General features: G+C 47.1%; 1 protein-coding gene across 1 annotated transcript in view; it reads right to left on the reverse strand.

The window, feature by feature from the left end:
* Nucleotides 1–850: 850 nt before the first annotated feature.
* The window catches only part of ANO2 (anoctamin 2), a 312,785-nt gene continuing 286,788 nt past the window's right edge, over nt 851–26,847 (reverse strand). The window contains exons 21-25 of the mRNA XM_047066263.1: nt 13,343–13,495; nt 12,929–12,981; nt 10,853–11,034; nt 3,025–3,130; nt 851–1,126 (exon numbers count right to left, since the gene is read on the reverse strand). Of these exons, the coding sequence (XP_046922219.1) occupies nt 857–1,126; nt 3,025–3,130; nt 10,853–11,034; nt 12,929–12,981; nt 13,343–13,495 (764 nt within the window). The 3' untranslated portion in view covers nt 851–856. The remainder of the gene's footprint in view (nt 1,127–3,024; nt 3,131–10,852; nt 11,035–12,928; nt 12,982–13,342; nt 13,496–26,847) is intronic.

Here is a 26,847-nt window from a genome sequence, read left to right on the forward strand (position 1 = left end):
TGTATTTCTCCAGAGCCCTTATTACTAGCTAAAATCCTGTCTCTCCCCAGAAAGTGAGCTCCATGAGTCAGACATTTTATCTCTTCTACTCTGCTCATCTCTCATCTCAGAGACCATCTGGGAAGCAGTTGGTCCTCAATAAATATTGGTATGAAGTGACAGAAAGAGAGAGAGCCACAGACAAGGAGACGCATCTTTATAAAGAATGTTTTGATTTATTTTATTACTTTAAATCTGAACCTGCATAAAGTGATGGTTAGTTGCACAAGCTCAAAGCATCCCCATGACATGGAGACAAGCTCAGGTTGGGACCTCTGCCACTCACCATCAAGTCCTGTGGCCACAGCCATCAGCCCTGTGACTTAATTTGTACCCACTGAGGCTGTGACAGTCCCAGCTGCAAGCGACTCAGAGGGGTCTGCTTGGGGAGCTGGTGGGAAGGGGAGAGGGATCGCTCAGGAGGGGGGCTTGCTCCTCTCACAGACTGTGACCACATGAGAGGGGACACCTGAGGAAACGCAAGGAAGGTGCATGGCGCCTGGGAGCTCTGGGGTAGAGATACCCAGTTCTTGCACTGGGTGACTCAAAATGGGGTGCCGATCCCCCAAAAGGATACAAAGAGGACCTAAAAGGAACTTAAGCTTGAAGTTTCTGAGAAGCAGCTCCAGTTCTCTTCCTGCTTGTGCTTGCTCGCTCGCTCGCTCTAACCCTTCTCTCTTTGCACAAATGCACCTTTGCAAAGACCCCCTGAGGCCGGGCCCTGGCAGATGCCAGTCAGCCCTCCCATGCAGGTGCACAGGCATGCTCCGTGAGGTCCCCTGCCACTGTGGCAGCCCCCGCGGTGGGGTCGACTCGCTCACACGTTGGTGTGCTGTGAGGCAGAAGACGCGATGCTGCCTGGCTGGCTTCGGCCCGAGGGTGCTGAGCTGGCCGCCCGGCTCCTGCTCCGACGCCCCCCTCCCAGGCTCCTTGGGGCTGGCTCGTCCGTCAGCTTGAGTTTCTCGTGCTCCTCCTTCAGGAAGAAGTCCACCAACAGGCCCTTTTCTTTCTTGATCTGGTCGCTGATGTCCGTGGGGATATCTGGGATCATCCAATCCACGAGGACACTCAGGAACATCACGAGGTTCTGCCAAAAAGAAAGGAGAAGGGTTGCGAGGAGAGGCCCAGCCCAGTGGGTCAGAGTGAGGGTCTCAGCAGCGGGGCTGGCAGTGTGATGCCATGGTGGCAGTGGTGGAGAGCACAGATCCAGGGGCAGGATACCTCCGTGTTCCTCTGGCTCTTCTACTTACTGGCAGGTGGTCTTAACCAATGAGCAGAAGTGTCTGTCCTGCAGGGTCGGAACAGTAACAGCACCTGCCTCCCAGAGTTGTTGCAAGGATTAAGTAAGTCAATACCTTGCACGCAGTGGAGCTTGAGAAGTGTCACCTATTGCTTTTTCCCCTCCGGTTCTTCCCGCCTGGCTTCTCAGCCTCCAGGTCCCCTGCTCCAGAGCCTTCTAGGAAGTGGGTGCAGAGCTTGCTGGCCTCTCCAGGGCTTCTGCTGGGCCAGCGGCTCCTCTCCTGCTTCCTGCTTGCCTTCTGTCCTCCATATCAGAGCCAGTCCTTTGGTTTCTGTGCTGAATTCTGGTTTCAGCAAACCTCACACTCATCCTGCTCTCTCTTCCTGCTAAGCCAGTCACACTGGCCCAGCTAGGGTCCCTGCCCCTAGCTTCCCCTTCTCCTTTCTAAGCTTCTGTGCACACTTGTAATTGGCTTCCTTCTTCCACCTGTGGAGCCCCATCCCTTCCCTTGGAAACGCAGGTAAGACAGGACTACCTTACCCTGCAGCATTTTCCACTGAAGCGGTAAATATATCACAACAGTGCCAGCATGGCCCGATCCCCACCCAGTTCCCCAGGCCATGCTCTGCCCAGTATGCTGCTCCAGTGGTGGCCTTCTCTGCCTGCCAATCACATGCTTGCTCTGAGATCTGGGCACAAGATCATAAGGGTATGGCTGTCTTCCAGGCTCCAAACCTAGTCCCACCTTGACCTTGAACCTCGCTTGCACCCAGGGGCCCAGAGGAGGGCCCCGGGACCAGCTGCTGTTTCCAGAGTCTCCTGGGTGCATTCATGCTCTAAAGCTGCTTCGAGTCACACTCTTCTCTTAAGCCAACTTTCACAGTGCCAACAAATGTTACAGGTGAGCTGTGGGAAAGCCAGGGGACACCTGCAGGGGGGCATCAGAGTGGTTTTTCTAACAGACCGCCCCATCTCCCCAGAGGAAGAATGGCTATCTTCTTTAGGTGAAAGACTAGCCGAGGGGCTTCTCCACTTCCTGGGCCAGGGGCAAAGCCAGATATCTTAGAGCCCTCCAGAGATCTGCCTTCAGGGAATACAAAAGCCTGAGGGAGTGGAAGAGAAAAGGATCTTGAAGGCCGGCAGGACCCCAAGTGGGAGCTGGGGCCACGCACTTGGCGGATCTCTGCCGTGCAACCGGAGCTGCGGCCATTGTCAGAGATAGCAATCACGGGGCTCGAGTTTGCTATTCACCGAGGCATGGCCGGATGGCTCTGGGGCCCTCTCTGCCAGATGTCTCAGGGGCTGAGGCACTCTAACAAAGGAGGGAGCCAGCCGAGAGCTAGAAGAATGATTCAGAACTTGAGCCCTTTCTTGGGCTGCAGAGACCAGGCGGGACTGTTTGTCTGCATCGGGGATGAGATTCTGGTTTCCACTGCTCTTCTCACTTCCTGTCTTGTCTTACGTCTGAACGGGACTCTATCTCCACCCTGCAACTTACTCCACATCTGTCTTGTAACCTTACTCTGTGTTCTATTCTCTTGCTGCAAATCCATCCATGAATGGAAGCCCTCTCAAGAGTGCTTCCTGCCTCCTCTGGGGAGGCACTCACTTCTGCCTGCCACAAGCAGACACCCCTAGGTCACAGCGCCATTAAAACCTGCAGACGAGGAGCAGGCGAAGAGCCATGTGGTCTTTACCCCTGCAGCCTGGATTCTAACTGGCTACTCTTTATCTGAACAACTCACCTGGAAGATTATGACAAAAGCCAGACGGGCAGACAGAATGGACCAGTACTGTTTGGAAAACTCATACGGGTTCGGGGCCCACGGCGGCTCTCGGTAATCCTTAAACCTGCCCAGAGAGAAATGTGGTGTTAAGATTTGGACGAGGTGGAGGGAAGGGGGTGCTTCTCCAGGGGGAAACCTCAAGGATGAGAGCAGCAGGCAAGCCCCTGCCTCCCCAATTTGGGAAGTAGCAGGAAGCAGGGAGGAACAAATGTCTGTGGAACTTAAGCCATGTGGACAGATCATAACATGGTTAGTAGAAGAGAATACTGACCAACCGTGGAATAAACCAACAAGTGTCCATGGAATAAAAGTACCAAAGTCCAAAACAACCAGTCTTGGCCTTGATATGTCTTTTTCCAACACTCTCTCCAACATCCCCCACAGCTTCCTCTGGTGTCTGGATTCTTCTTCCAGAGGAGCCCAAGGCAGTGGATCCATGTTGGCTCCATGAGCTTGAGAAGGGAGGGGAGATGCCCAGAAACCTTGGACAGTTCTCTGAAGTCCAGGGGCTCAGGGAGAACACAAGCACCTGTGGACAATCCTAGGCTTCCTTTCTGGCTAGCTGTTTCAGGACCACAGCCATAGAGGGGCTGGCCTTGCTTGGTAGCTGCATTCTTGCACCCCAAGGAAGGCTGACTCAGACCAAGCTCAAGGCTGAGTGAATTTGGGGGGTGGCAGTAATAGTTGCTATTGGTCAGTATCTTCTTCTGCTGACCATATTTATGATCTGTCCATGTGGCTTAAGAAACAAAATGTCAGGAGCGCCTTAGTGGCTCAGTCAGTTAAGCATCCAACTCTTGATTTCAGCTCAGGTCATGATCTCATGGTCAGTTGTGAGACAGAACCTGGCATTGGGTTCTGAGCTAGGCAGGGAGCCTGCTTGAGATTCTCTCCCCCCCATCCCCCCAATGCGTGTGCACATACATGCTTTCTCTCTCTCTCTCTCTCAAAAAAAGGAAAAGAAAAGAAAAAGAAAGGAAAGGAAAGAAAAGAAACACAATGTCAGTGCGTGATGTAAACTCGTGCCTCTTTCTCAGACCCGTGGAACCATCTAGGGCTTTTCCTCACCGCTGCCTTTTCACCCCCATTCTGTGATGACTCATGTTAAAAATGGCTCATTTTTTCAGACTCACTTTTTTCTAAGCCTGGAAAAGTGACAAGCGCTGGTACCAGAAGAATTATAACCCTTCGTGGAACTGTTTTCTCCCTGGAATTCAATAGATCTTTGACGTTGAGTAAAAGCAAAACAAGCCGCGGGCTGGGGGAAGGAGTAGGGTGGCATGAGGCCACCAAGTGGGGTGCATGGCTGCCAAGGAAGGCAGGGGCGGGCAGGGGACTCTGCCCGAGGAGGGGCCACAAAGGAACATGCAGAGTGTGCCAATCCCTGAGCAAGGAGCTTTACTGGAAGTTTTCCCCATTGGATCTCCACCACAACATCCTTGGGCAGGCACTGATATCCACATGACACAGGAGGAAACTGAGGCTCAGGGAAAGTCAATTACTTGCCAAGGTCTCTCTCATGGCCAGCAAGAAGCAGAGTCAAGGTGAGACCCCAAGTCTGGCTGAAGGCAGGCCTTTTCTCTATTGTCACAAAGCACCTCACCAACAGCTGCGGTTTGAGGCGGGGGATTCAGAAATGGGTGCTTTCTGTCCCTTCCCTGCCCTGAACGAGCCAGCTGCCCTAAAAGATCCAGGAAAAAGCACAGTGGCTTCCCACTGTCCAAGGAGAGATGCAAGAAGAAGAAAGGAAAAAAAGAGGAAGAGGAAAAGAGATACACACACACACACACACACACACACACACACCCCGGAAAGAAAAAGGCACAGCGGCAGAGTCAGCAACAGAGACAGAGGCTGATACTAAGCAGTCAACTAGGGTTGGGCAGGAGGCCAGGAGCTGCCCCTTCCCCACCCCCACTTCCAACAGCTGATCACAGCTGTTGCAGGCTCACTTTGCCATCCGGATGAAAAGCAAAGCTAACTGCAGCCCAGCAAAACACCACAGGATTCAGCATATCCATCCATGGCTGAGGACAGAAGCACGGCCAACCCCAGATTATGCTTGCTGACGGGAGACAGGGAGAGCATGGCTTAAAGGACAGGGACACTTTGGAGTGGGAAAAACCCCGGCTCACCCGCCCTCCTGCTGCTCCCCCCACCAAAGGATCTCACGGCAAAAGGGGATTTCTCTACTCTTCCCAAGACCTCAGGAGGCGGGACATATGCCCATTTTGTACCACAGGCACATCCCTCCCCAAGTCCAGCCCATCCCTCCTGCTACAATCAAAGTCTGTTTGTCTTGTTCTCTAGCTCCATCTAGGAAGGGACAGCTGCTCACTGGCCTTGGTGTAGGGGCCACTGCTCACTCCTCTTTTTCCCAGTCTGAAAAGAGTCCATAAATAATCTAATTCTGGTCCCACTTCTGCTCCTCACTCACCACAGCTTTTGGAAATATCACTTTGCCCTCCTCGAGTGTCCAAGACATTTTTAAAAGCTAACAAGCACATCCATTTAATCAAAGATCTGAGGAAAGACTAACACAGATATTTCCAGAAAGCTTTACTTGGAAATACCCCTACACCAATGGGCTAGAGGGAGCCCTGTTGGGAATGACAGGACAAACTACCCACAGACAAGAACAAGACACAATTTAATGAGTTCTGCATCTGTTCACGTTTCCCTTTCCAAAGCTAACTTTAAAAAAAAACTGTGACCTACATTACTAAGAAATACATTACATTAATTTTACATTAATGCACACATAAGTACATGTCAAGGAAATAAAAATTACACAAAACATGCTTACCCTGGCTGTGTGCACTGATATTTTCTGATTCTATCCTATCCTATCTTATCCTATTCTAGTCTTTCAAGTGCTGACCATGATCTGCTAAGATGATTTCATAACCTGCTAATGAACAATGACTCATAGTTTGAAAAATATGATTTCGGTAAGCCTCTGCCACCAGGTAAATGATTGGTTGTTTACATTCCAATAGAGGTTCAGATTTCATAATTGTTTAAAGTGGCATCCTAAGAAGTCAAGCTTATCAAATGTTTTCCCTGAGCAACAAGAAGACGCTAATTAAACAAGGAGATAATTAAGACTAGAAATGGCCACAAAAAATGGACTTAATTGCGTCCGCAGCAGTGACGGTTGTCTGCTAGGTCTATTTGGCTTCTAAGCCCAGGGCACGGCACTGGCAAAGGCATGGGCTTTGGAGTCACCAGGTGAGGGCTTGATGTCTTCTCTACCACTTTAGTTCTATGTCCTCTAAAAAGTTACCCAATGTGCTGATGGCTATGGTGCTGGTCTATGGAGTAGCCTCAATGCTCCAGCTCCCAGGTGGCATGTAATGAGGAGGAAAGGTCAATGAAGAGCACCCGACAGCACCTGGCCTATCAGGTACATGCCCAATACACACTAGCTATTCTTTCTCCCCCGACTGAAGGCACATTATGGAATACGCCTCTTTCTTTAAGAGGACAGAGCACATGTGCCCCTCTTCCCGGCTCCCCCTGGCATTCCAGGGGGATTTCTGAGCACTCGGGCGCAGATGCTCCAAGTTTCCCATCGTGCTGATATGAATGAGAAGTCAGCCACTGCCACATCTGCAAGGGGCTTCTCTCAGGATCTCTGTCCAGGGAAATGGCACAAAATAGGTAAGCCTTAGGCCTGTGGGAAGTAGAACTTCTGCTCTGTTCCCATCAGCTCAAAGGCCTTCCCAAACGAGATACTTCACCCCGTTTGAGGGAGTACGTCTCCCAAAGTCCCTGTGAGTGGCCAAGCACTGGGTGACCTTCATAGCGGGTCACCTCCTGCACCTGCTGGCTGGGACTTAAGCTCGGAAGTATGATTTTAGGAGCCATTCCTTTCTCACCCTCACCCCTCCAAGGCTCTCCTTATTCTGAGCCTTAACATTGATTTTGAGAGTTCCCTGGAGTCTCATAATAATGAGAGGCTTGTAATTACAAACAACTAGAGTGTCTAATGAGCTAGTGCGCCCTGGGAGTGGCTCTGTCACTTACTAACTGTAAGACCCCATGAAACGTATTTCCTACCTCTGAACCTCAGCATTCGGATCTGTTAAGTGGGGCTAGTGAAATGTGCTGAGTACAGAGAAGTGCTCCAGCTCTCTCCCACCAGCCACAAATAAATGAACACGTGTGCGCGTACATTAAATGTTAAAGGAAAGCACAGTGAAAATTAAGTAAGACAATGCATGTGAATGTGATTTCTGGAGGCTTCCACAGAGAATAAACAGGATGGTTTCAACAATGACTGGGGTGGGGGCTAAGGAGAAAGTCTTTCCCTTTTGTGTATATACCTATGTATATAGAATTACTTCTATGATAGCAAAAAAGTTCATAATTTCAAAAGAATATAATTAACGGTGATATTCTGTTCCGTGCACTTTTATACTAAGCTTTCAGGACCTAAATTATAGTGTTAACTGAGACAGACTCACACACAGTAAGTGAAACTGGTACAAAAATCATTATATCTTAGCTTTAAGTTACTTTAAGATTATATCGAGATTGTTCTAACACTATGAAAAATCACATTGAGTTGTATTTATACACTACCTAAAGAAAGAAGGTTCCCATGAATTCAAAATGTATTTCACTATTATAAAACAAAGCCATGAAACACCCTAAAGGTTCTATGAGTTCACTTGATGATGATGCATGGAGAAATGTCTGAGAAAGACTCACACAAAGGTGTGACTGAGATTACTGTTGGAAAAGTGCCCAGGACTGGGCAGAGGTTAGGGTGGAGGTAGGACAGAGTTAGAGAGGTTGCTTGTAATGTTTGGAGTTTTTATAGACTCTATAGAACAGATTAATATATTACATGTATCATGAAATACTAATTTTTTAGAAACAGAAAGGAATCTTTGGAGACTATTAATTCCAAGTTCCCATTTTTATAGATGGGGAAACTGAGATGTGGAGAAGGAAGAGAGACTCCTGGCTCAGATGTCCCCCCACCATCCTCACTTGCAGGAGTGACCAGTGACCATGACACCTGCCACAATTCATCGTAATACAAAATCACCGTGGGCAGGAAGAGGACATACCGAAGTAACAGACAGAGGAGTTAGACATCAACACTCAGGAATGGCTTTTTCCAAAAATGAGGTTTTAGTTACACTATGAATCAATTAGTAAATACATCTCTCAACTCCAACCACGGTATGTTAATTGTTTTAATAGTCCCGATGGAAATTAATGTCATATTAATGCTAAACACAATTACATACAATATTTTCATACCATCTGAGCTACTTCAAACTGCCTTCCGAAACTGGCCTTTGACAAGGGAAAACAGTACAGGCAATTAGGAACTAATGAGAACCACGTTAATCCAGTGGTTGATAAAGATCAGGAAAGGCAACACCCGGAAAAGCTGAGTCTCCTTCTGGTTTCAGCGAGGAACAGATGAGAGGCAGCCATGTACTGAAGAGAACTTGCCCCTTCAAAGACTTTTCACATGACTTTGGGATATGAAAGAACTCGGGCCCTGCAAAGAAACCTAGCAGGGGCCACCAAGGATGCTGTTTCTGGATGTTCAGCACCTCTAAGCAGACCCATGGGGTTGGCCATGCCCAAGTAGGCTCCCCAAGCTCCCGGACCCAGATCCCCAGCCAGGCTCTCTCCCATACTGACCCTCTGCTCCCTTCCAGTGGAGCCAGAAGCCTGAGCCACCACCCACCGTACAGGACATGGTAGCCCTTCAACCCTGTCGGTAGCCACTAATCATGCCTGCTGCCTGATGTCGCCGGACTTTCTGGAGCAGCCCCCTGCTGGAGCAGCTAGAGGCCTGAAGAAAATGTTGCTCCAAAAATGCTGGGAATGCATCTCAAATGGGCAGCTGGAGACTTGTCCTAACTTTTATTGCTATTTTTAAGATACCTCTATCCCTGGCGAGGCTGGGCTGGAGCCCGAGACCTCAGTTTTATTTGACCACATTTATCTCCAGAGGTCACTGAAAGCTAAGAATAAGAAGGGTCATAGAGTTCCCAACACTATTTGCCAGAAAACCAGGGCAAACTTTTCATTTCCCACCATGGAAGCAGTTTTAAACATTGGCTTTGGGGCTAGCTCTAGAGCTGTCTCTGTTTCTCACAATCTCTCTCTTCTTCTCTCCTTGTCTCTCATCCTCTCTCCCTCCCTCTCTTCCTCCCCATCCCGCCCCCCCCCCCAACTCTCCTTCATTTCTATTTTGTACAGCCACTGACGACTCCTGGCTTACAAAGACATCAGCAGGTTAAGCCACCACTCCCAAACTCCTGGGCCAGACAAGTTCACATAGCATGCAGTGAGTAGAGCATACCGAGGCAGAGATTTCCATCAACAATTATTACCCATCTAGGAAAGGTAGCCCTAAAGTACACCTATGTGATATGCTGTATCTAGATAATATGCTGACGCCACTCCCTGGACACCTGCTTCCACCGTAGAGTAGAGCATCTCTTTATTGCACATGTAACCCACTGCTCTTCACACTGCAGCCAGAGAGAACACTAATGAGAAGTAGGATCTCATCCCTGCTCCCTGTGGCTCCCCACTGCCCTAAGATGAAGTCCACACACCTCCATATGCCCACCACATTCTTCACGGTCTGGCTTCTGTTTTTTCTTCCCACCTCACCTCTCAGAGCCTATCCTCTACTCGAGCTCCCACCACCGAGCACCGAGTAGCCCGTCTACCCGGGATACCTCATTCTCCCTACCATTATTTTAATTGATGTGATTGGAATAAAATTCATCATATTTACTGTAAAATTGGATTCTCTTAGCATCTTCCCCATCCCTGTCAATGGACCCACCATGCCCGGTCCTCTGACTTTAGCCCAATCTTGGGAGGTATCTTTGCCTTGGGCTCCCTCTTCTGTCCCTTGTCACCAATGCTGTCAGGTATTCTAGTAAACAGCTCATCTTCTCACTTCCCCTTCTACCACTCTGGTCTATGTTCACCAAGGTTCATGGCTGGTGACGGCAGCAACTCAGCCACCCTCCGGAGTTATCCCAATTCTAGTCCATCCTTCTCTCTGAGACTAGATTAATTCTCCTACGCATACACTTTATCTATCATTCCTGGCTCTAAAAAGGTAACTTCCTATTACATCATGTTACAATGCCTGCAGTATTTCAAGACTTCCCATTACCTACTTCATCTACCTATTCAAATTCAACAATGCTTTGGCTTATACTATCCTAGGAGTTTTGATATATTGTATTTCCTATATTATTCCTTACTGTGATCTTCTAAGCACTCTCCTTGCTAATTACATCACCTAGCCCCTAAGTGTTCATCTAACACCCCAAATTCATCCCCACCCCATGACTTAGCCCATGCCAACTCCCCACCTAGCATACTATTTCTGTCTTAAGACTCCTCAGGCCCTCCAAGAAGCCTACCCTTCCCATTCTAGCCCCCACCGATCTTTCTCTCTTCTGAACACCCACAGTGCTCATGTTCCACACTAGATATAATCCCTGAATAGCCTGCTATGTCTTATCCGCTCTGTTTATTTCTTCCAACCAGCCCATAAACCTCTTCATGGTAAGGACAAGGCTATATACTTCTTTGCTCCATAGTGTCTAGCAAAAGGCACTCAATAAACATTTATTGATGCACTGAAATTGATTTATAGTTATTCGGAAGGTTCAGGGCAGGAGAAAGATGGAGAGGAGAGTGATATCAATCTAGATCTTCCAGATAATTAGTTGGATCTACCACATCCGGTCATCTGCTGCCCTCCTCCTCCCGAGTTCTTTACCTGCAGAACTGAACTTCCTGGTCAAACTGTGAGTTTTCTGGTTGCGTTCCCTCCTTCAGCTGGCTGACGTTGAAAAAGGAGAGGGTGTGGTTGACAAAGCCGTGCAGGGTCCCGTTGTGACTATAGGCATACTGGTACACGAGACGGGGGATGAAGTCAGAGGTGATGGCAATGACAAAAGCCTGCAGGACAGAGCACACGCACTTGAGGAGTGGTCAGGATGGATGCTATCAGGTGGAACAGGGTCCTTCTGGCTGACAGACTGCTGCCCCTTGGGCTCCCCATCCAGAGGCACTGCTCTGGCTGATACAGAAGTCCTTATCTCTGAGCTCCCACGGCTTTTCCATCTTTGTTATGTGTAAGGGAATCCACAGACAGTGGCTGTCAGGAGGGTGAATTACAATCCCTGATGCAAAGGGTGCTAAGCCAGTGTGGATCATTTGGTTCTGGAGAGAATGAGCCACCTCTGGTCTGAATTGACACTGGTGTTAGCCAAGTCAAAGCAGAGTAGAAGATATTCTGAGAAAATTACTGACGTTGATTAGAGTGTCACTTAAGTGCAATGTGCAAGGACACTGAATGGCCATGTACATCTGCCTCTGAGTGACACTAGAAAACCAGGAATACCAAGGATATGGGTCCACAGTTCCCCCAATTTGACCATTGTCTCTTGACACTTTTCAGCACAGCATGTAACGGAAGTTGTTCTTTCAACCAAAGAAAGCAGTGGGTCTTGCCCGATCGAACCACACGTACCTAACATACTATCTGGCATATTTAAGTGTTCTATAAATGTCTACAGAGCAAACCAAACACCAAGTGAGTGATTGCATGTTTGAATGTAGAGGTACTTTCTGCAAAGAAAACCTTAAATCTTTTTGGCAGGTGTTTATACTGTATTCTGCACTAACAATTAAAGCCCTTTTAAAAATGTAGTTTAGGCGTTGTTTTCTAAATGTATATATGAGTGCGGATGACCACACCATATTTGAGAATGAGTAATGTGCTTACAATCACCACAGCTACAACTTACTGAGCACTTGCTACATGTCCTTTCATCTTCCCATTTAATTTCCAGAATGATCCTATTTGGTGGGTAACCTTATGCTCTCTCATGTTTACAGATAGGTAAAGAAGACAGAAACCCAGAGAAGTAAGATTTCTTGTCATTCTGTCATATGATAGAAAGTACCTAGAACGCAGGGCCTCTTTTCCAGTAGACACAACCCCAAAGGAGCTACTGATCTGTTTTCAAATTGCACCTCATTTCTCAGCCACAAGATGTGCGCTTCCTACGTTGAACATTCACAGTGCAGTGAGCTGATTCTCTCTGCCTTTCCTCCTGCCTCTCCAGGCCTTTAATGTGTTCTTAATAGGCAACCAAGTCACAGAATCAATGTTTCTCTCCCAGGGGAAAATGGGTGGTGGCTTTCTTGGGAGGTGCCAAGCTGGGGGTCTTTTCTTGGGAGGTAGGACAGGAGGCCCTGCCTAGCCACCATCCATACAAAAGGCAGAAGCAAAAGTTGCTATTGGCTTGGGCCCATCAGGATTTCCTCTGAAATGTGGACATGTCTGGCAAGGCAGTTAAAGAGGTCACAACAGGTAGGACACCCCTTCTTGCATGTCCTATCTTAACCTACGCGGTGCCAGAGTCCATGGGAATAATTAGGACTTCGCATTGACAGCTTGGAGGAACCGTAATTAGGAACCGCCGCCCGGGCAATGCTCCAGGTATTGTTTAGCTCAGGAGGAGAAAAAGAAAGGAAAGAGATGGATAGATATGTGGAATTCTTTCCTCATTATTCTTGGCTCCGAGGAAAGATCAGATTTTGACTCTTAAGGTCACGGTATGCACTCTGGTGGGTAATTACCTTCCTCTCTGTGAAATTAACGATATAGTAGCGCGGCTCTGGCCAATGGCACCACGTATGCACTACTAACCAGGGGGCTGCCTTTAACAAAGCTCCAGAAGGAAAAGGCTGGGAGGTAACAAGGGCTGGTATCCTGCTCTGAAGACCTCAGCTCCTGTGGAAAGCCCTTCCCACAGGGCTAGGGTGTCACGAATTTAACACTTACGTTGCTGATAACAGAGAACTTGCCGATCCCGGAGAGAATGTCAAACCAAATCCCTGTAAGACAGAAAGAAGGGCATCTGGCTCATTCCCACCCTTGGCCCGGTGACAACAAGGCTGCAGCTCAGGGTGATGCTCCACAGGCACATTACCAGTGGAGGTTTGCCAGGTCCCCCAGAAATGGGCTTGCCTACAAAGCCTTAGGTGTCCCCCTCCACCGTCTGGAAAGCAGGGGGACAAGTAGGGGTGGATAAAGGTCTCCCAGAGCCTGAAGATATGAGGATGAGGACCTCCAAGGGCTTCCCCCAGCCCTCTTGATTCCAGACGTGGTGTGATGGTGGTGGCAGGTCATGGCAGGGAGACTGAGGGGACAGACAGAGGCAGAGGGCCTGCCATGGTCTCTAAGCAGGGGACATACCAATATCTTTGGTTCTCACGGCATCTGGCCGTCTCAGCTCAGTCACAAACTTCTTTGCATCAAGCCGCACTTCAATGACATTGTTGAGGAGGGCAAACACAGGTGCCAGAGGGAAGGAGGCCACAAAGAGGGTGACAAAGCCAAACTGGATGACTACGAGAGAGAAGAGGAGGAGAAGCATCGCTGGGAAGAAGTAAGAGCTAGATAAACTTTGCCTTGCAGCTATGGCCCCTTGGCTTTTTCTTATGGGGTCTCTTTCCCACCTTGATCTCCCAGGCTCCCTTTTTCTCCTGCCCACAGTCATGGGTGTTTCTCTCTCAGTATCTGCAGGCCCACCAGCCAAGGCTGTCACCCAGGAGCAAAGCTCTGCATTAGGCACAGTGAGAAGACATGAGAAAAGGAATCTCTCCTTTCCATCACTCTATGTCCAGTCACTAATCCTGGTCCTCTAACTCACAGGTTGACCACCTTTCTCAGCAAGGGTCCAGAGAGTAAATATTTTTGTATTTGCAGGCCACATAGTCTTGTCACAATGACTTAACTCTGCCATTGTAGAGTGAAAGCAGCTAGAGACAAAACGTAGACAAATGGGCTTCCAATAAAACTTTACTTACAAAGGCAGTACGTAAACTGAGCTGGATTTGGCCCATGGGACATAGTTTGCCATCCCCTGATGTAACATAAAAAAAATCACCTCCCAAATTTGGACTCTTCTTTCTATACCCATAGTCCCTGCCTTTATTTAGAAAGTTTATTCATTCATCACACATTTATTGAGAGCTCACTGAGGGTCAGGCACCTTGCCAAGTATTTAAGGAGGCGAAGGTCTGGTCCTACTTTCAGGGAGCTGGGTGTTAAAGCAGAAGAAAGAAATGTACACAAAGATGTGCTGCAAGATTTTATGTGTGCCAAGAGAGCCTCCATATCAAACACCTAAGCTTAGTCCTGAAAGGTGGGCCTGGATTAAAGAGAGCATCCCAAGCCATGGAAGCAGTGTGAGCAAAGGAAAGGAGGCAGCTTGTGCCAATCAGATGGCCATGTGGAGCCCAGCTCCTCATCCCTTCCACCTGGACAATTTCAAGAGCCTCCTAACTGCTTCCCTTGTCACCAGTCTTCCCAGAACCTCCAGCAGTCTGATCCTGTCACTTACCTCCTCCCGAAAATGTCTGCTGGCTCCCTTGTGTTCACTGGTATAGGCCAAATTACTCATGTTGGGATGCAGGTACCTTATAATCTGCTCCCGACCACCCTCCAGCCCTGTCTCTCAACATCTCCCCCCAGCCATCATGCCTGTGGCTTCTGGCACTGAGCTTCTGCCCCTCCGGATCCTCTCTGATCCTGTCAGGTGCTCCTATACACTTGTGGACAAGCACTTGTTCACCAGCTAGCAATGTCCATGCACCCTCGAGACAGTTCAAATACCATCTCTTTGGAGAAGCCTGCTCCTCCTGCTCTATCCTCGCACCACCACCTTTGTGCCTGCCTCTGTTACGGCCATCGTCATGTACTGTTGTGATTGATCTACTCACATGTCTTCCTTTCCCACTAGAAAGGCAAGGGCTCTGTCCAACCCTAGGGGCTCAGCACCCATAGTCCTGAGCCCCAGGAAAACCAGTCTAATAGGACACCCGTACATACCAAGGGCAAGTTATTTACTTTTCTGTGTCTTAGTAACTTCAACTATAAATTGAGGATGATAATACCCACCTAGGTTGTCACAAAGGTAAATGATACTGTACAAATAAAGCACTTAGAACAATGTGTGGCACCTAATAATTGTTCAGTAATATTACCTGTTACGTATATTTTTACTCTTGTTGGAATAAATATCAATACTTACAGATGGCTGCCATGTATATTGCACACTTACATGTTAAACAGACACAAACTTTTTTTAAAAAATGTTTATTTATTTATTCTTGAGAGAGAGAGAGAACACAAGCAGGCAAGGAGCAGAAAGAGAGAGAGGGAAACAGAATCTGAAGCAGGCTCCAGGCTCTGAGCTGTCAGCGCAGATCATGGAACAGGGCTTGAACCCACAAACTTGAGATCATGACCTGAGCTTAAGTAGGACGCTTAACCGACTGAGCCACCCAGGTGCCCCAAACAGACACAAATTTAAGCACTAACTGAGAGTCAGGAGGCCTAACCGCTAGCCCTGGATATGTTTCTCACTAGCCGTATGTCTCTGGGCAATTTACTCTGTTTCAATGGACTTCAATATCTCCATTGATAAATTCCGAACAGACTGGTTTAAATTCCTTTCAGGTCTGATTTGTAACGATGCTGTGGTTCTCATTCTCTCAGACAAGCTTCAAGATTCTAGAATATCCAAATAAAGAATGAAAAACAGGATCCAAACTAAAAAAATAATAAAAAAAGAAAAAAATAAACGTTCACAGAGGGATATGCCTAAACTCGGTCGAAGTTTCGAGAAAGAGAACATGCGTGGAACTTCACCCAGCACAACTGCTTTTGATTTGGCAGCTTGATCGGACCCACAGTTGTGGTTTATTGCTCTTGCTGATACAAGTCTGTCACTGCCATGGCCCTTGATGCCCAGTGGATTCTCAGCTGGCCCTGGGAGACCGGCAGGTGCCAGTTGGTGGCAAGATGCACCAGAAAGCTCGGATTTGTTAAGGTTGGGCCCTTGGAAGGATGACTGCCAAGCTGGCTGGCCAAAGGGGTTGGGGTGGTGGGGAGGGAAAGAGAAATCTTCAAAAACAAGCTCTGGGAGCCAGTTCAAGATACAGGGTCTATGGCATCTTTTAAATCAGGCTTTGCTGAGGAATTCACTTTAGAGTTGGGGGTGGGGATGGGGGCAGAGAGAGTGGAATTAACAAGGAAAGCAAAACAGATGTTAGACTAGTTTTCTAAAACCTGTAAAATGCATGTCTGTATTTAAGTGTATATATATGAACCTGTCTTTATTTATGGACTTCTAAATTGGTCTTCTTGATTCTAATGAGCTCAGTTCTACAGGGCAAATGTTCTTCGTCTTGTAAGTGACTTCCTCTCACAGAACTGTGTAAACTCTCCAAAGCCCCAACAAGGGTCAGGCAAGGAGACTGACAGGGAAAGGAAGGGGCAGGTTACTTCTGAGTGACTATAAATGTAGACAGCCTGCCCTCACCATACTCCTAGCAGCGGCACTACACATCCAGTGTCTTCTGGCTATAGGAAAATAGGACTCTCTACTTACTCTCCTTTCCTTCACGTCATCTCCAGAGGCAGATATGAGACCTCTCCCAGGGGTTGCCCTGACAGTTTGCTTTCTTACCTTCATAAGCTCTCCAGACACACAGGCTCCCTTCGATTTCTCTTCTGTTGGCACAAAGGACTGCCAGTGGCAGCTCAGTGCTATCAGTGCCCATGAATTACCTCAAGTCCATGATATGGTTCTTGTCTTTTTCCTTGCCATGTAAGCCTGTGTGTCCGGCACTGGATAGCCTCAAGGGGTTGGGTTCAGCACAGGCCAGTGGAGCTGTCCCCCTTCCAGTGTTACCTGGGGTACTTAGGCTGAGAGGAGCCACTCTCTGTAGATGCTCCATTTCTGCAGGTGCTGCCTGCTTGGATGGGGCATACTACACATATCTAGGAATCAACCCAAAGAGGCAGAAACAAATAGGAAGCTTTGGTTTATCTTGGGGAGAAAAAAATATATCAAACTATAGCCTTCTAGCATACAAATTCCAAATCCAAGACTTTCTTTTTAGTCAAAGGCCTAACTGCTGTATCAGATGGGCGTCCTTCTGGGTTCACTTCAGAGGACACGATGATACCGGCCTTCACCAACACCAAGATTTGCTTCTAAAAACAGCCAGCCTCCACTGGGAGAAGAACAACGCCAGGAACCCTCAGTGCACTACATAATAGAAGCCAGCTTGGCTTGACCAACAACAGATTAAACCTGGCCAAGCCAATTACGGAGGAATCCATAAATTGATTTTCAACTAAATCTTTACAAAGCCTGCTGTGAAGTGCTCCAGAAATGCTGAGCTGGAAGCAGAAAGATTGGAAACATTCCGAGGCCCAAACTCCATCAGTTTTCTCATCTTAGTCTCTAGGACCTTTTAAAATAACCACCAACCCTATACTACCTAGTGCTGGAGACAATTAAAATCTTGGCCTTGGTTACCTGGGCTTAGGTTAAAATAACAAGGAGGAGTGTATTAAATTAAACAAGATGGCTTCCAGCAAGGACATTCCAGGACAATGTGCTTAAAGAAGAAAAATAGTACATTAGGTAGAATAGATTGGCCAGGATTGGTGGAAAAGCTCTTGATGGAACATAGTTTTTACTCATTTATTTAAAATTCTTCAGTGAAAATATCCACCCTCCCCTTACACATGTGCACATGTGTACACACACACACAAACACGCACACACAGATCCTTGTCATGGCATTCAAAACCCTTTGTGATCTAACCCTAGTTTATTTTTACAGGCACATCTCCTCACCCATGCTCTGTGCTCAGCGTTAACACTTAGCTGGTATGCTTGAAGACCAACTTTGTCTGCTTTCCAACCATTTCAAAACCATTTGTACTTCTTCAAACTCACCATGTTTTCCATGTCTCTGAGCCTTCGTACATCCTGCTACTCTCTGTAATTATCCTTCTCTTCTTGTCTGCTGAATGAATCACCATCTACATTTCAGATCCAACTCACATCTAACCTTCTCTATGGAGACTCTCCTACACCCCAGTCCTACCTCCTCACCCACCTCCTCACTCCATAAAGTCTTGTTCTATTTGTCTGTCTAACTTGCTCCCTAGATGGGAAACCCCTTGAGACCATGGCCATATCTGATTCATTTCTGAGTCCCCACAATTTTGTGTGGTGCCTATCCCACAACAGATGTTCAGAGATTATTTATTTCATAAATACAAACTTCCCTTTTTTACCAGCTGTAAACACAAAACAGATACAAAGAGGCAGCTTCTAAACTGTGGGAATGGAAGTCACTGCACTTAGTGACGGTGAGGTGAGATGGGGCATAAATGCTAACACCTCCACACAGCAGTTTTTAGTGCTATAAACTTGCACAGGGGACTTTGAGGAAAGTGGTGTAAAACCAGTCAGTTAGGAGAGTCTAAATCTAATGAAAATAATTATAGCATTTCCCCCCTCAACTCTTGATAGCTTAGTAAAAGCAACACAGTCGGGATTAAAACCTGAGGGCTTGAGAATTTTCCCTTTTATGAACCACTAACAAGAAGCAATGCAAGGAAATTATCGAGGGACACACTGATGTGAGCTTGTCTTCTCACTCAGGAAGCAGTTACTAAAAACTACAAACAGCCCATTAACAAAAGTGCTTATGTGAAAACACAGTAAGGGTATGTCATCACTGTTGATTTCATCAGCCCCTATTTCAAGGCTGCAACCCAGTGATGCCCTCCTCCTGAGGGCAAGGGAAGCCAACTGTGCTCAGCACTGAGAGTATCTGTTGTAAAAAAGAATTGCAAATGTTGGTTGATGATTAAATAGAAAGAGATGCTGAGAAGGGCGTGAGCTGGTTCCTCAGCCTGGGCCTGTACTGCTTAGGAAAACAGTTAAAAGCCCTGAAAGAATATAAGAAGGTTCTCAATGCCCATCATTCACCATTCATTCACCCATCCAGCAATCATTTATTGAGCACATTCTATACATTGGGCACCATGTTCATTGCTAGGAAACAAAGATGAACAGATTACTATGTCATCCTTCCAAGAGTTCACAGTATGCAGTGGAGAAGCTGGCCATGAAAACAAACACTGCTGGTGTCACAGAGTTGAACTCTAATGGCAGCATTAACAGAGCACCAGGGCAGGAATAACTCACATTCACCAGCAGATCCATGAAGGCTTCACAGATTCACAACCACTGGGCTTGACTTGAAGAACAAAGTAAAAGAGGCATTTGAAGGTTGGCTATACGGTTGGTAGTTAAGATCTATCCTGAAAATCCACAGATCCGGGGCGTCTGGGTGGCTCAGTCAGTTAAGCGTCCAACTTCAGCTCAGGTCATGATCTCACGGTTGGGGAGTTCAAGCCCCACATCGGGCTCTGTGCTGACAGCTCAGAGGCTGTAACATACTTGGATTCTGTGTCTCCCTCTCTCTCTTTGCTCCTTCCCCACTCACACTGTCTCTCTCTCTCTCTCAAAAATAAATAAACATTAAAAAATTGTTTAAAAAAAAGAAAATCCACAGATCCAAGTTTACAAATGAACTACTTAGGAAATTCAGTCAGTGGAATTCCTTTGCAGTATGTATGGAGTCACTTGGGGTTTATACAATGGATCAGGCTCAATTCAGAAACTCTGGAAGTCATAACAGGAAGGAACAGGTTTGAAGCAACAGATTAAATATTAAGAGTTTACTGCATACAAATCAATGCAACATTGGGACAGATCAGCAAGGCATATTTTCTTTTCTTTGTGATTAAGGGAGACCCAATACCCACTTTGCCCTCACCCCCACACAAATTCTGAAATACTAGTTTCTTCAGATGGGGAAAGAAGATCCAGTGACTTTTGAGAGTCCTGCTCTTCAACAATTCAGAGTCTAGCTATAACAGCAGAACTCTGGGTGATAGTATGATGCAGACCAGTCCATTAGCAGCTTTCTTCCCTCCTTGGGAGCAGAGGCTAGGGTCAAGGGAGCCTTCAGAGATGAAGTGTGCTGACGACCACAGAAAAGGGCAGGAGAATGTGACTCTCAGCCACAGGGGGCTTAAAGGCCTGGACACTATGGTCTTCTGGAAAAAATCTGCCCATTGTTCCCCTTCCATATCCTTTAAGCAAAACTCCAAGTGCTCAGACTTCATGGAGCTTCAACCAACATTTCTTAAACATCTACCATGTGTAGGCACCATGCTCTCTGGTTCATAAAATAATAGTTAGTGTCAAATATTATTATTATTTCCATTTTTCAAGTAAGAAAACTGAGTCTCAGATGAAATAATTTTCCCAGGGCCACATACCTAGCAATTGATGAAGATGGGAAACAAAGATAGTTTCTGATGCCAACATAATTCGATATCCTTTCCTCACACAAAAATGTAAATATTAGGCCCTGTGTCCACTCTCACATCTCTTAGGTTTCCTTTATTGGATCTTCTCCAATCCGATTTCTAATATTCTTGTCAGACAATGAACCAGCATCTGTGCTGATATTTTCACTCTCCAAAGCACCTTCACTCACATGTCTTGTATGACTGGTGCACTAGAGCTGTCCCTGCTGTTGTCCGTGTCATTACTCCTGTCTGGCCTGAATTTGTGCCCCCTCAAAAAACTGACATCAGTGGACCTAGTTCAGCATCTTAAAACAAGAGAGAACTGAGTTGGTGAGATCTACTGATTTATTTCTGATTTTCAAAGAACAGCCTGGTGAATTTCCAATAAATGTTTATTGTGAACAAATGAATGACCTGGCTTACTCATGCTTGTTTACTTTATCCACCTGCAAAACGGGAATGTGAAGGCCAGTTACTCATTCCTTCCTCCCATCCATTCACCCATCCATCCGTCAATCCTCCCATATACCTATTTGGGCCATGGTAACACAGTCAGTGAGGCAGAAGGGCAATGAAACTAGGCATGATTGGAAAGAAGTTCCCAAGCAACAAATGATTAAGAACGTTTTTCCTTTATTCTTTTCCCCTTTCATCTTCCCAAAGGGCTTTAAAAAAGCCAACAAAAGGAACACACAGTGAGGTTTATGGAATTTTAGAAAAAAGGAAGTGACAGAGAAAGGAGAGAGAAACAAATATGCAAACTCTAAGGACCTATTATGGGGCCACAGCTGAGCAACAGAGTTCACTCTGAGCTTCCTGGGTGTTCCAGAAAGAAGAGAAATGATAAAGTGATGGTGTTCTCCAAAAGTTTTAACCTTAAAGACTGCCTTCCATTCATTCATTCACTCATTTCATAAGCACTGACTGGGCATCTTCTGTTCACCAGAAGCCTTCTGTAGTACACTTAGGGGTATCATATCCAAATATACTCTTGTCTTTTCTCTTAAGTATGTATGGAGAGAGGGACTCCTAGTACAGAAAGTGACAAGCAATGTACACTTCAAAGAGAGAGAGAGAGAGAGAGGGAGAGAGACATGAACTGTGACTCACCCTACTTCCCAGAAACACTGGAATGAGACCCTGGATACTGCCTGAACTGTGTTTAAATGCCATTTGGAGAAGATGGCAGGTGCCTGATTATCCAGTGAGATGACTCAGTTTGTATAAACAGGATGGTTCAGGCAAAGGAATTTCCTGATTCTCTGAGCCATTGCCTTGTAGCACACAATCTTGGAGTTCTGTGACAAAATGATCGAGCTTCAGTGCTGATGCTTGTACAGATACTCTGGAATATTTCATCACTTACAGCTAAGGCACCCCTGGGACTAGTTTTATATATCCAGCCCGTTAGAAACTTGGAAATTACGCAGTGTGGTCTCTATTATCCATGACCAAAGAATATCAGAATATGGAAGGGATCCTGGGTGTCACCGAAGTCACTGCTCTATTGGAAGCTCTCTACTCTTTCTTTAGTAAGGGGCTACCTTTACCTGGTCATTTCCAGGGGAGGATACTCAGGGAGGTATGGAGCCAGCTCTTTCCATTGCTCGTTATTCTCTGTCTCAGTTGCAAGTCACTGAGACTTCGGGCCATTTGTTACAAAGCTTTATCATAGCTGTAGCTGACTATTACATAGAATATTTTGCCTGAAGTACCCAGATGATTAAACAAGTCTACCAATTTGTATGGCCTTAGGAAGCCTGCCTTTGGGAGGATACCATTCCCTAATCATAAGCACTTGAAAATAAGGATTCTTGGCCCCTGGTTGGGGGAAGTCAGGGGTAGATTGTGCCAGCTAAATCAACACAGCCAGAGGGGCTGGAGAGCTCTGATGAACGATGATGTCTGTGGAGTCCAATTGTCACTCTGTCTTCAAGGTCCACACTACAGAATCACCTCTTTCATTCTATATTCCTCTTCTTTCCTTTTCAAACATTCATTGAGCACCTACTGTATGCCAGGCCCGGTGGTTAGGTGCTATGAATGAATAAAACACAAATCCTGACCTCAAGAAGCTCCCTTCACAGTTTCATGAATATGAACATAGGCCACTGGTCTTCAATTGTATCACTTATTTATCTGATAAACTGGCAATAAACTTGATCGAGAGATTCTTTAGGAACTTATAGAATTAAATTTGGGCCCACGTTCTTATGCCAAAGTTACTCTACACAAGTGGAACTATGGCAAGTAACAGAGAACTAACGTTGCCTGCAGCCTTAAAGCAACTCAGGAATTTCCTCCCATTGGCCCTGAGGAAAACTCCACAATGGGGCTGTGAGGGGCCTGTGGCCAAAAAGCTTTGAAGCCCCATTTTGGGGTTGGGGACAGTGATGATTAATGTCACAGCCTGCTCCTGGGCCAGCATTCTTTCCTCCCCTCAGAGATGGGGGTGGGCGACTACCCTTGAAGTCCTTTTTAGTAAGCTCTTCAGGAAAAGGGTTTGATATTGGAGATTCCCTCGAAAGCTTGCTGTTCCCCTCACAGGTTTCTCCAGCTTAATCCCTCACTCTCAGGTTTCTCTTTGTCTGGGACTGGCCCATCCCCACCACCAGTGCCGCCCAGAGGTAGCTCCCTACCGCCAGTGCCCCCTCCACAGGCTGACTCTCAGCAACCCCCCCATGCCACCCCCCAAATCCCAGCTTCCCCTTCACCTCATGGCCCCTCCGCCATGCCTGCTGGGCCCCGGTTCCAGTTCAATTTAGAAAAATGTAAATATAATACATCTCTCTCTGCTGCCTCCCTCAACTGATGACGTGCCTCACCATTACAACTGACAGGCTCAGAGTGGGCTCAGCACACTTCCTGTCTGCATGGGTGGTCCTGGGGATCACGGGGAAGGAAGCTGACAGCTGAGAGCGGGGCCAGGGATCACCATGTCAGGCACACCAGAGGGAGTAGGCAGCTTTGGTTTCACTGCTCTCATTTTTGTTCAAAGCCCAAGACAAGGGCCTTTCTGGAATTAGGAGGTCTAGCCCATTGGGAAAGAAGAAGAATACCTCACCCTACCCCTATCCCTCCGCTAAAGCCCAAGTTCCCATAAGTCCTCATGAAAGTCTCTTACACAATGATCCAGGAAGGGGCTCTGGCTTTCAGTCCCACTAATGGGTGTGTGGGGCAACCTGAGGCAACTTGCATCACTCCCTGGGCCTCTTGGCTTCAAGGTACACTGTCTAAGATGGATATGTGAACTGGGATGCCAGCACTGGAAGAGACCCTGGAGGTTACCTGGTCCAGCGGTTTGAAACTCTTTATTCTTGTCAAGACACTCAGTGAAAAATGATTACGTGCACCATTCACTTCCACTGGGGTGGCCAGGTTTTGTGCATGCTGAAACTTTCTTTGCTCTCTCATTCAAAAATAATCTAGAAATGTGAGAAAGTGAGGGTGATGTTGCCTCTGCTTTACCTTATATTTTTAAACTATATTATCAGTAGGAGCACCTAAGTTGTGATATATTACACATTTGGTTGTGACTGCAGACCAGTGGGTCAGGTCTCTGCAAGGAAAAACTCACCATCTGGTCTAATTCCCTCTAATGTGAAGGAGGAAAGTGAGGTTCAGAGAGATGATAGGAGGTGCTCAAGGTCACACGTGCACTTAAAGGCAGAACTGGATTCACATCCACTTCTCACCGGACACCCTGGGAAGTTGGGAAGGAGAGAGATTGCTTGCTCTGTCCTACAGTGATCATCTGAAGAGAAAAGCAGGCTTCATTCTGAAGACAAAGGTGCAGAGAAATCAGAAGCAGTGATATGATCACCACCACCAAAGCTTAATTATCCACAGAGATGGCAGAAACTATCGCCTCCAACAAGGTTTTGACATTTGTGGACTTGGGTCTTCTCTCTAGGCAAGCTTTCCCAGGGCTGCTACCTATGAGCAGCATGGAAGGTTCATATTACGCCTTCTCTTATTTCCTTGGCTTACTCACTGGAAAGGAGTACATAATAGGCCTGGGCTGGGGGAGGGGAGAAGGCTAAAGCAAAGGGGAGGAGGGGGAGGGGAGACAGGAAAGGAGGAGGAGGGCAGAGAAAGAGAAATAGGGAAAACCCCCAATTCTTGGTAATCCACTCAATGGATTATCAGCCCATTAATACGTGAGAACTGACAGCAGCATTGCTAGAAGTAAGTTGTTTCAGCCTAGATAAGAGAAAGGCAGAGCCAGATAAGTGATACCCTCCTGTTCAGTCACTCCTTTACAGGGTTTTTTGGTGTGTTTTCAGTGCCCATGCTGTGTGCAAGGCCCTGTGGCTCCAGGAACCTGCCACCTAGGAAATCAGTTACCAAGAAGTATCAGAGGCATTACTGTCTTAGGAGGCAGCTTGTCTGAAATCCTGGGGTGGGAGTAGGGACAGCTAAAATCCTGAGGAATGGGAGAGGAGGGGAGGGGAAAGAGGAGCAGGAAGGGAGGGGGATGGGAGGGAAGCTGTTTTGGGAAGGAGGTGACAGCAGAGTAAGAAGGCAAAGGGGATTCCAGGGCAGGGAAGAAGGAGTGAAATGAAGGCTATGAGTGATAAATTGTCTGTTGGGGTCCATTTTGGCTGGATCCAAGAATATGTAAGAGGGCCTAGGGTTAAATACACCGAAACAATGTCCCACGAATGCCTTAGGAAAGATATGGGAACCCTGGAAGTTTTAGAACAATGGATGGCAAGACCAATGCTAACCTTCGTAAGAAGAAACAGGGCAGTGGAGAGATGGCGGTGGTTGCAAGGGGCTGTGTTGAGGGCGTGGCAGGAAAAAAACTACTAGGTGTAGGAGATTAAGAGGCTGAGCAGAAGAAGCAGCCTCCAGAGATATCCTAGAGGAAAGATGGTAGCCTGGATGGGAGGTGTGTGGAGACAGAAGAGTGAATGAGCAGCGATGTTGAGATTTCTCAGCTAGGGGCCTGGAGGGAGGGGGAACCATACGTGTGGTTGGGAAGGCAGGAAATGGTCACACAGGAGCTGAGTCTCTGGACAGAAGAGCTGAGAAATGTCTCCCCTGGGATAGATTCTCCTCCTGGCCTGTCTGTTGTCTCAAAACAAGCCTGAGGTAGTGGGTGGGAGATGAGTCTCTTGTTTCTAGGCCAGAGTTTGTTCTGCCTCAGTACATGGGTTCCAAACCCAAGGAAGTTTGGTCAGTTGGCAATTACGAGCCGGAACAAAGAAGAGAATGGACAATTCTCTGTAATACACCTCTGCTCCATCAAATGGAAGCTTGAAAGGGCTAGCCTCTCTGAAGAAAGCACAGTCAGCTGCATTGTGTGTGTGTGTGTGTGTGTGTGTGTGTGTGTGTGTGTGACAACAAGGCCCTTTCATGTAACCTTCTGCCCCTGTCACTCTGCCGCTAGACCCTGAGGTCCTGGGGGGTCCGGGGCCCACTTACTGCCTCTGTGCCCCCAGTGCCTGGCACAGGTCCTGGAGCAGCAATGCTCCTGGGGACAGCCGAGGAGGGGGCACCAAAGAGGGAAGACGTGAAATCTGAGTTGAGCTTAAATCCAAGTCTGAGGGAGAGCATTCCACTCTGTCCATTTTGGCTAATGACTTGATCCCTGAAGGCAAAGGAACAAATTAAAGCCAGAAGTGACTTTTCTTTAAGGGAAGCCCTGATAATAAACGTGGTTCACTTTGGTCTTGGGAGATGAAAATTGCTGCATATAAAAAATATATATAAATATGTCCACAGTGAAAAGGGAGGCCAGCCCAAATATCGTGGGATAGAAAGAAGCGGGGCCTCTATTTCTCTGCCACTGCAGGAAGGGAGCTAAAGTGCCATTCATTCAAGACACATTTTATTGAGGTCTTACTTACTACATTCCAGGAATTGTGCCAAGTGGTGAGACTAGGGAGGGATAAGGGGGTCCCTGCCCCCACAAACTCACATTTTTTCCTCTACCAAAGCAGGTATAGGAGAAGAGAGGAGCCATTGATGGAAGAAACTGCTTCCAAGAGACAGGTTAGAGCTTGAGCAACTCAGCAAGAACTTGCTGCAGGCAGGTGAACTAGCACAGGCAAACCCAGCCCTGGTGGTGGCAGATAAGCATGTGCGCATGCGCAGAGCCAGCGCGAGGAGCGCGAGGATGCTCTTACAAGCTATACGTGCAGGACACTGGAACTTTCACTTAAGGGAACTCTATCACGTTTAAGGATTTGACATACAAAAGAGAACATGCTCTGGACTGTACCTTAGCAAAGCCATTGTAAAAAGGAAATGGGAAAGAGGGAAAAAGGAGGCAGGGGACAAGTTAGGACGCATTTGGAGTCATGCAAAGGAGGTGAGTACTTGCCATTATAAAATAAGTAAGTCAAGGAGATGAAAAGTACAGCATAGGGAACACAGTCAATAATAAAAAAAGAAGTGGAAGAAGAAGAAAAAGGAGGAAGGGCAAGGGCTTGAGTGGGGATGCAAAATTCTTAGTAGAGGCAAAGCCAGTGAGGGAAGGAGCCATGAATATAAAA

Source organism: Lynx rufus, unplaced genomic scaffold (assembly GCF_022079265.1).
Source record: "Lynx rufus isolate CCGP_SWC_20201006 ecotype Redwood Valley unplaced genomic scaffold, mLynRuf1.p SCAF_7, whole genome shotgun sequence".
Taxonomy (NCBI): domain Eukaryota; kingdom Metazoa; phylum Chordata; class Mammalia; order Carnivora; family Felidae; genus Lynx; species Lynx rufus.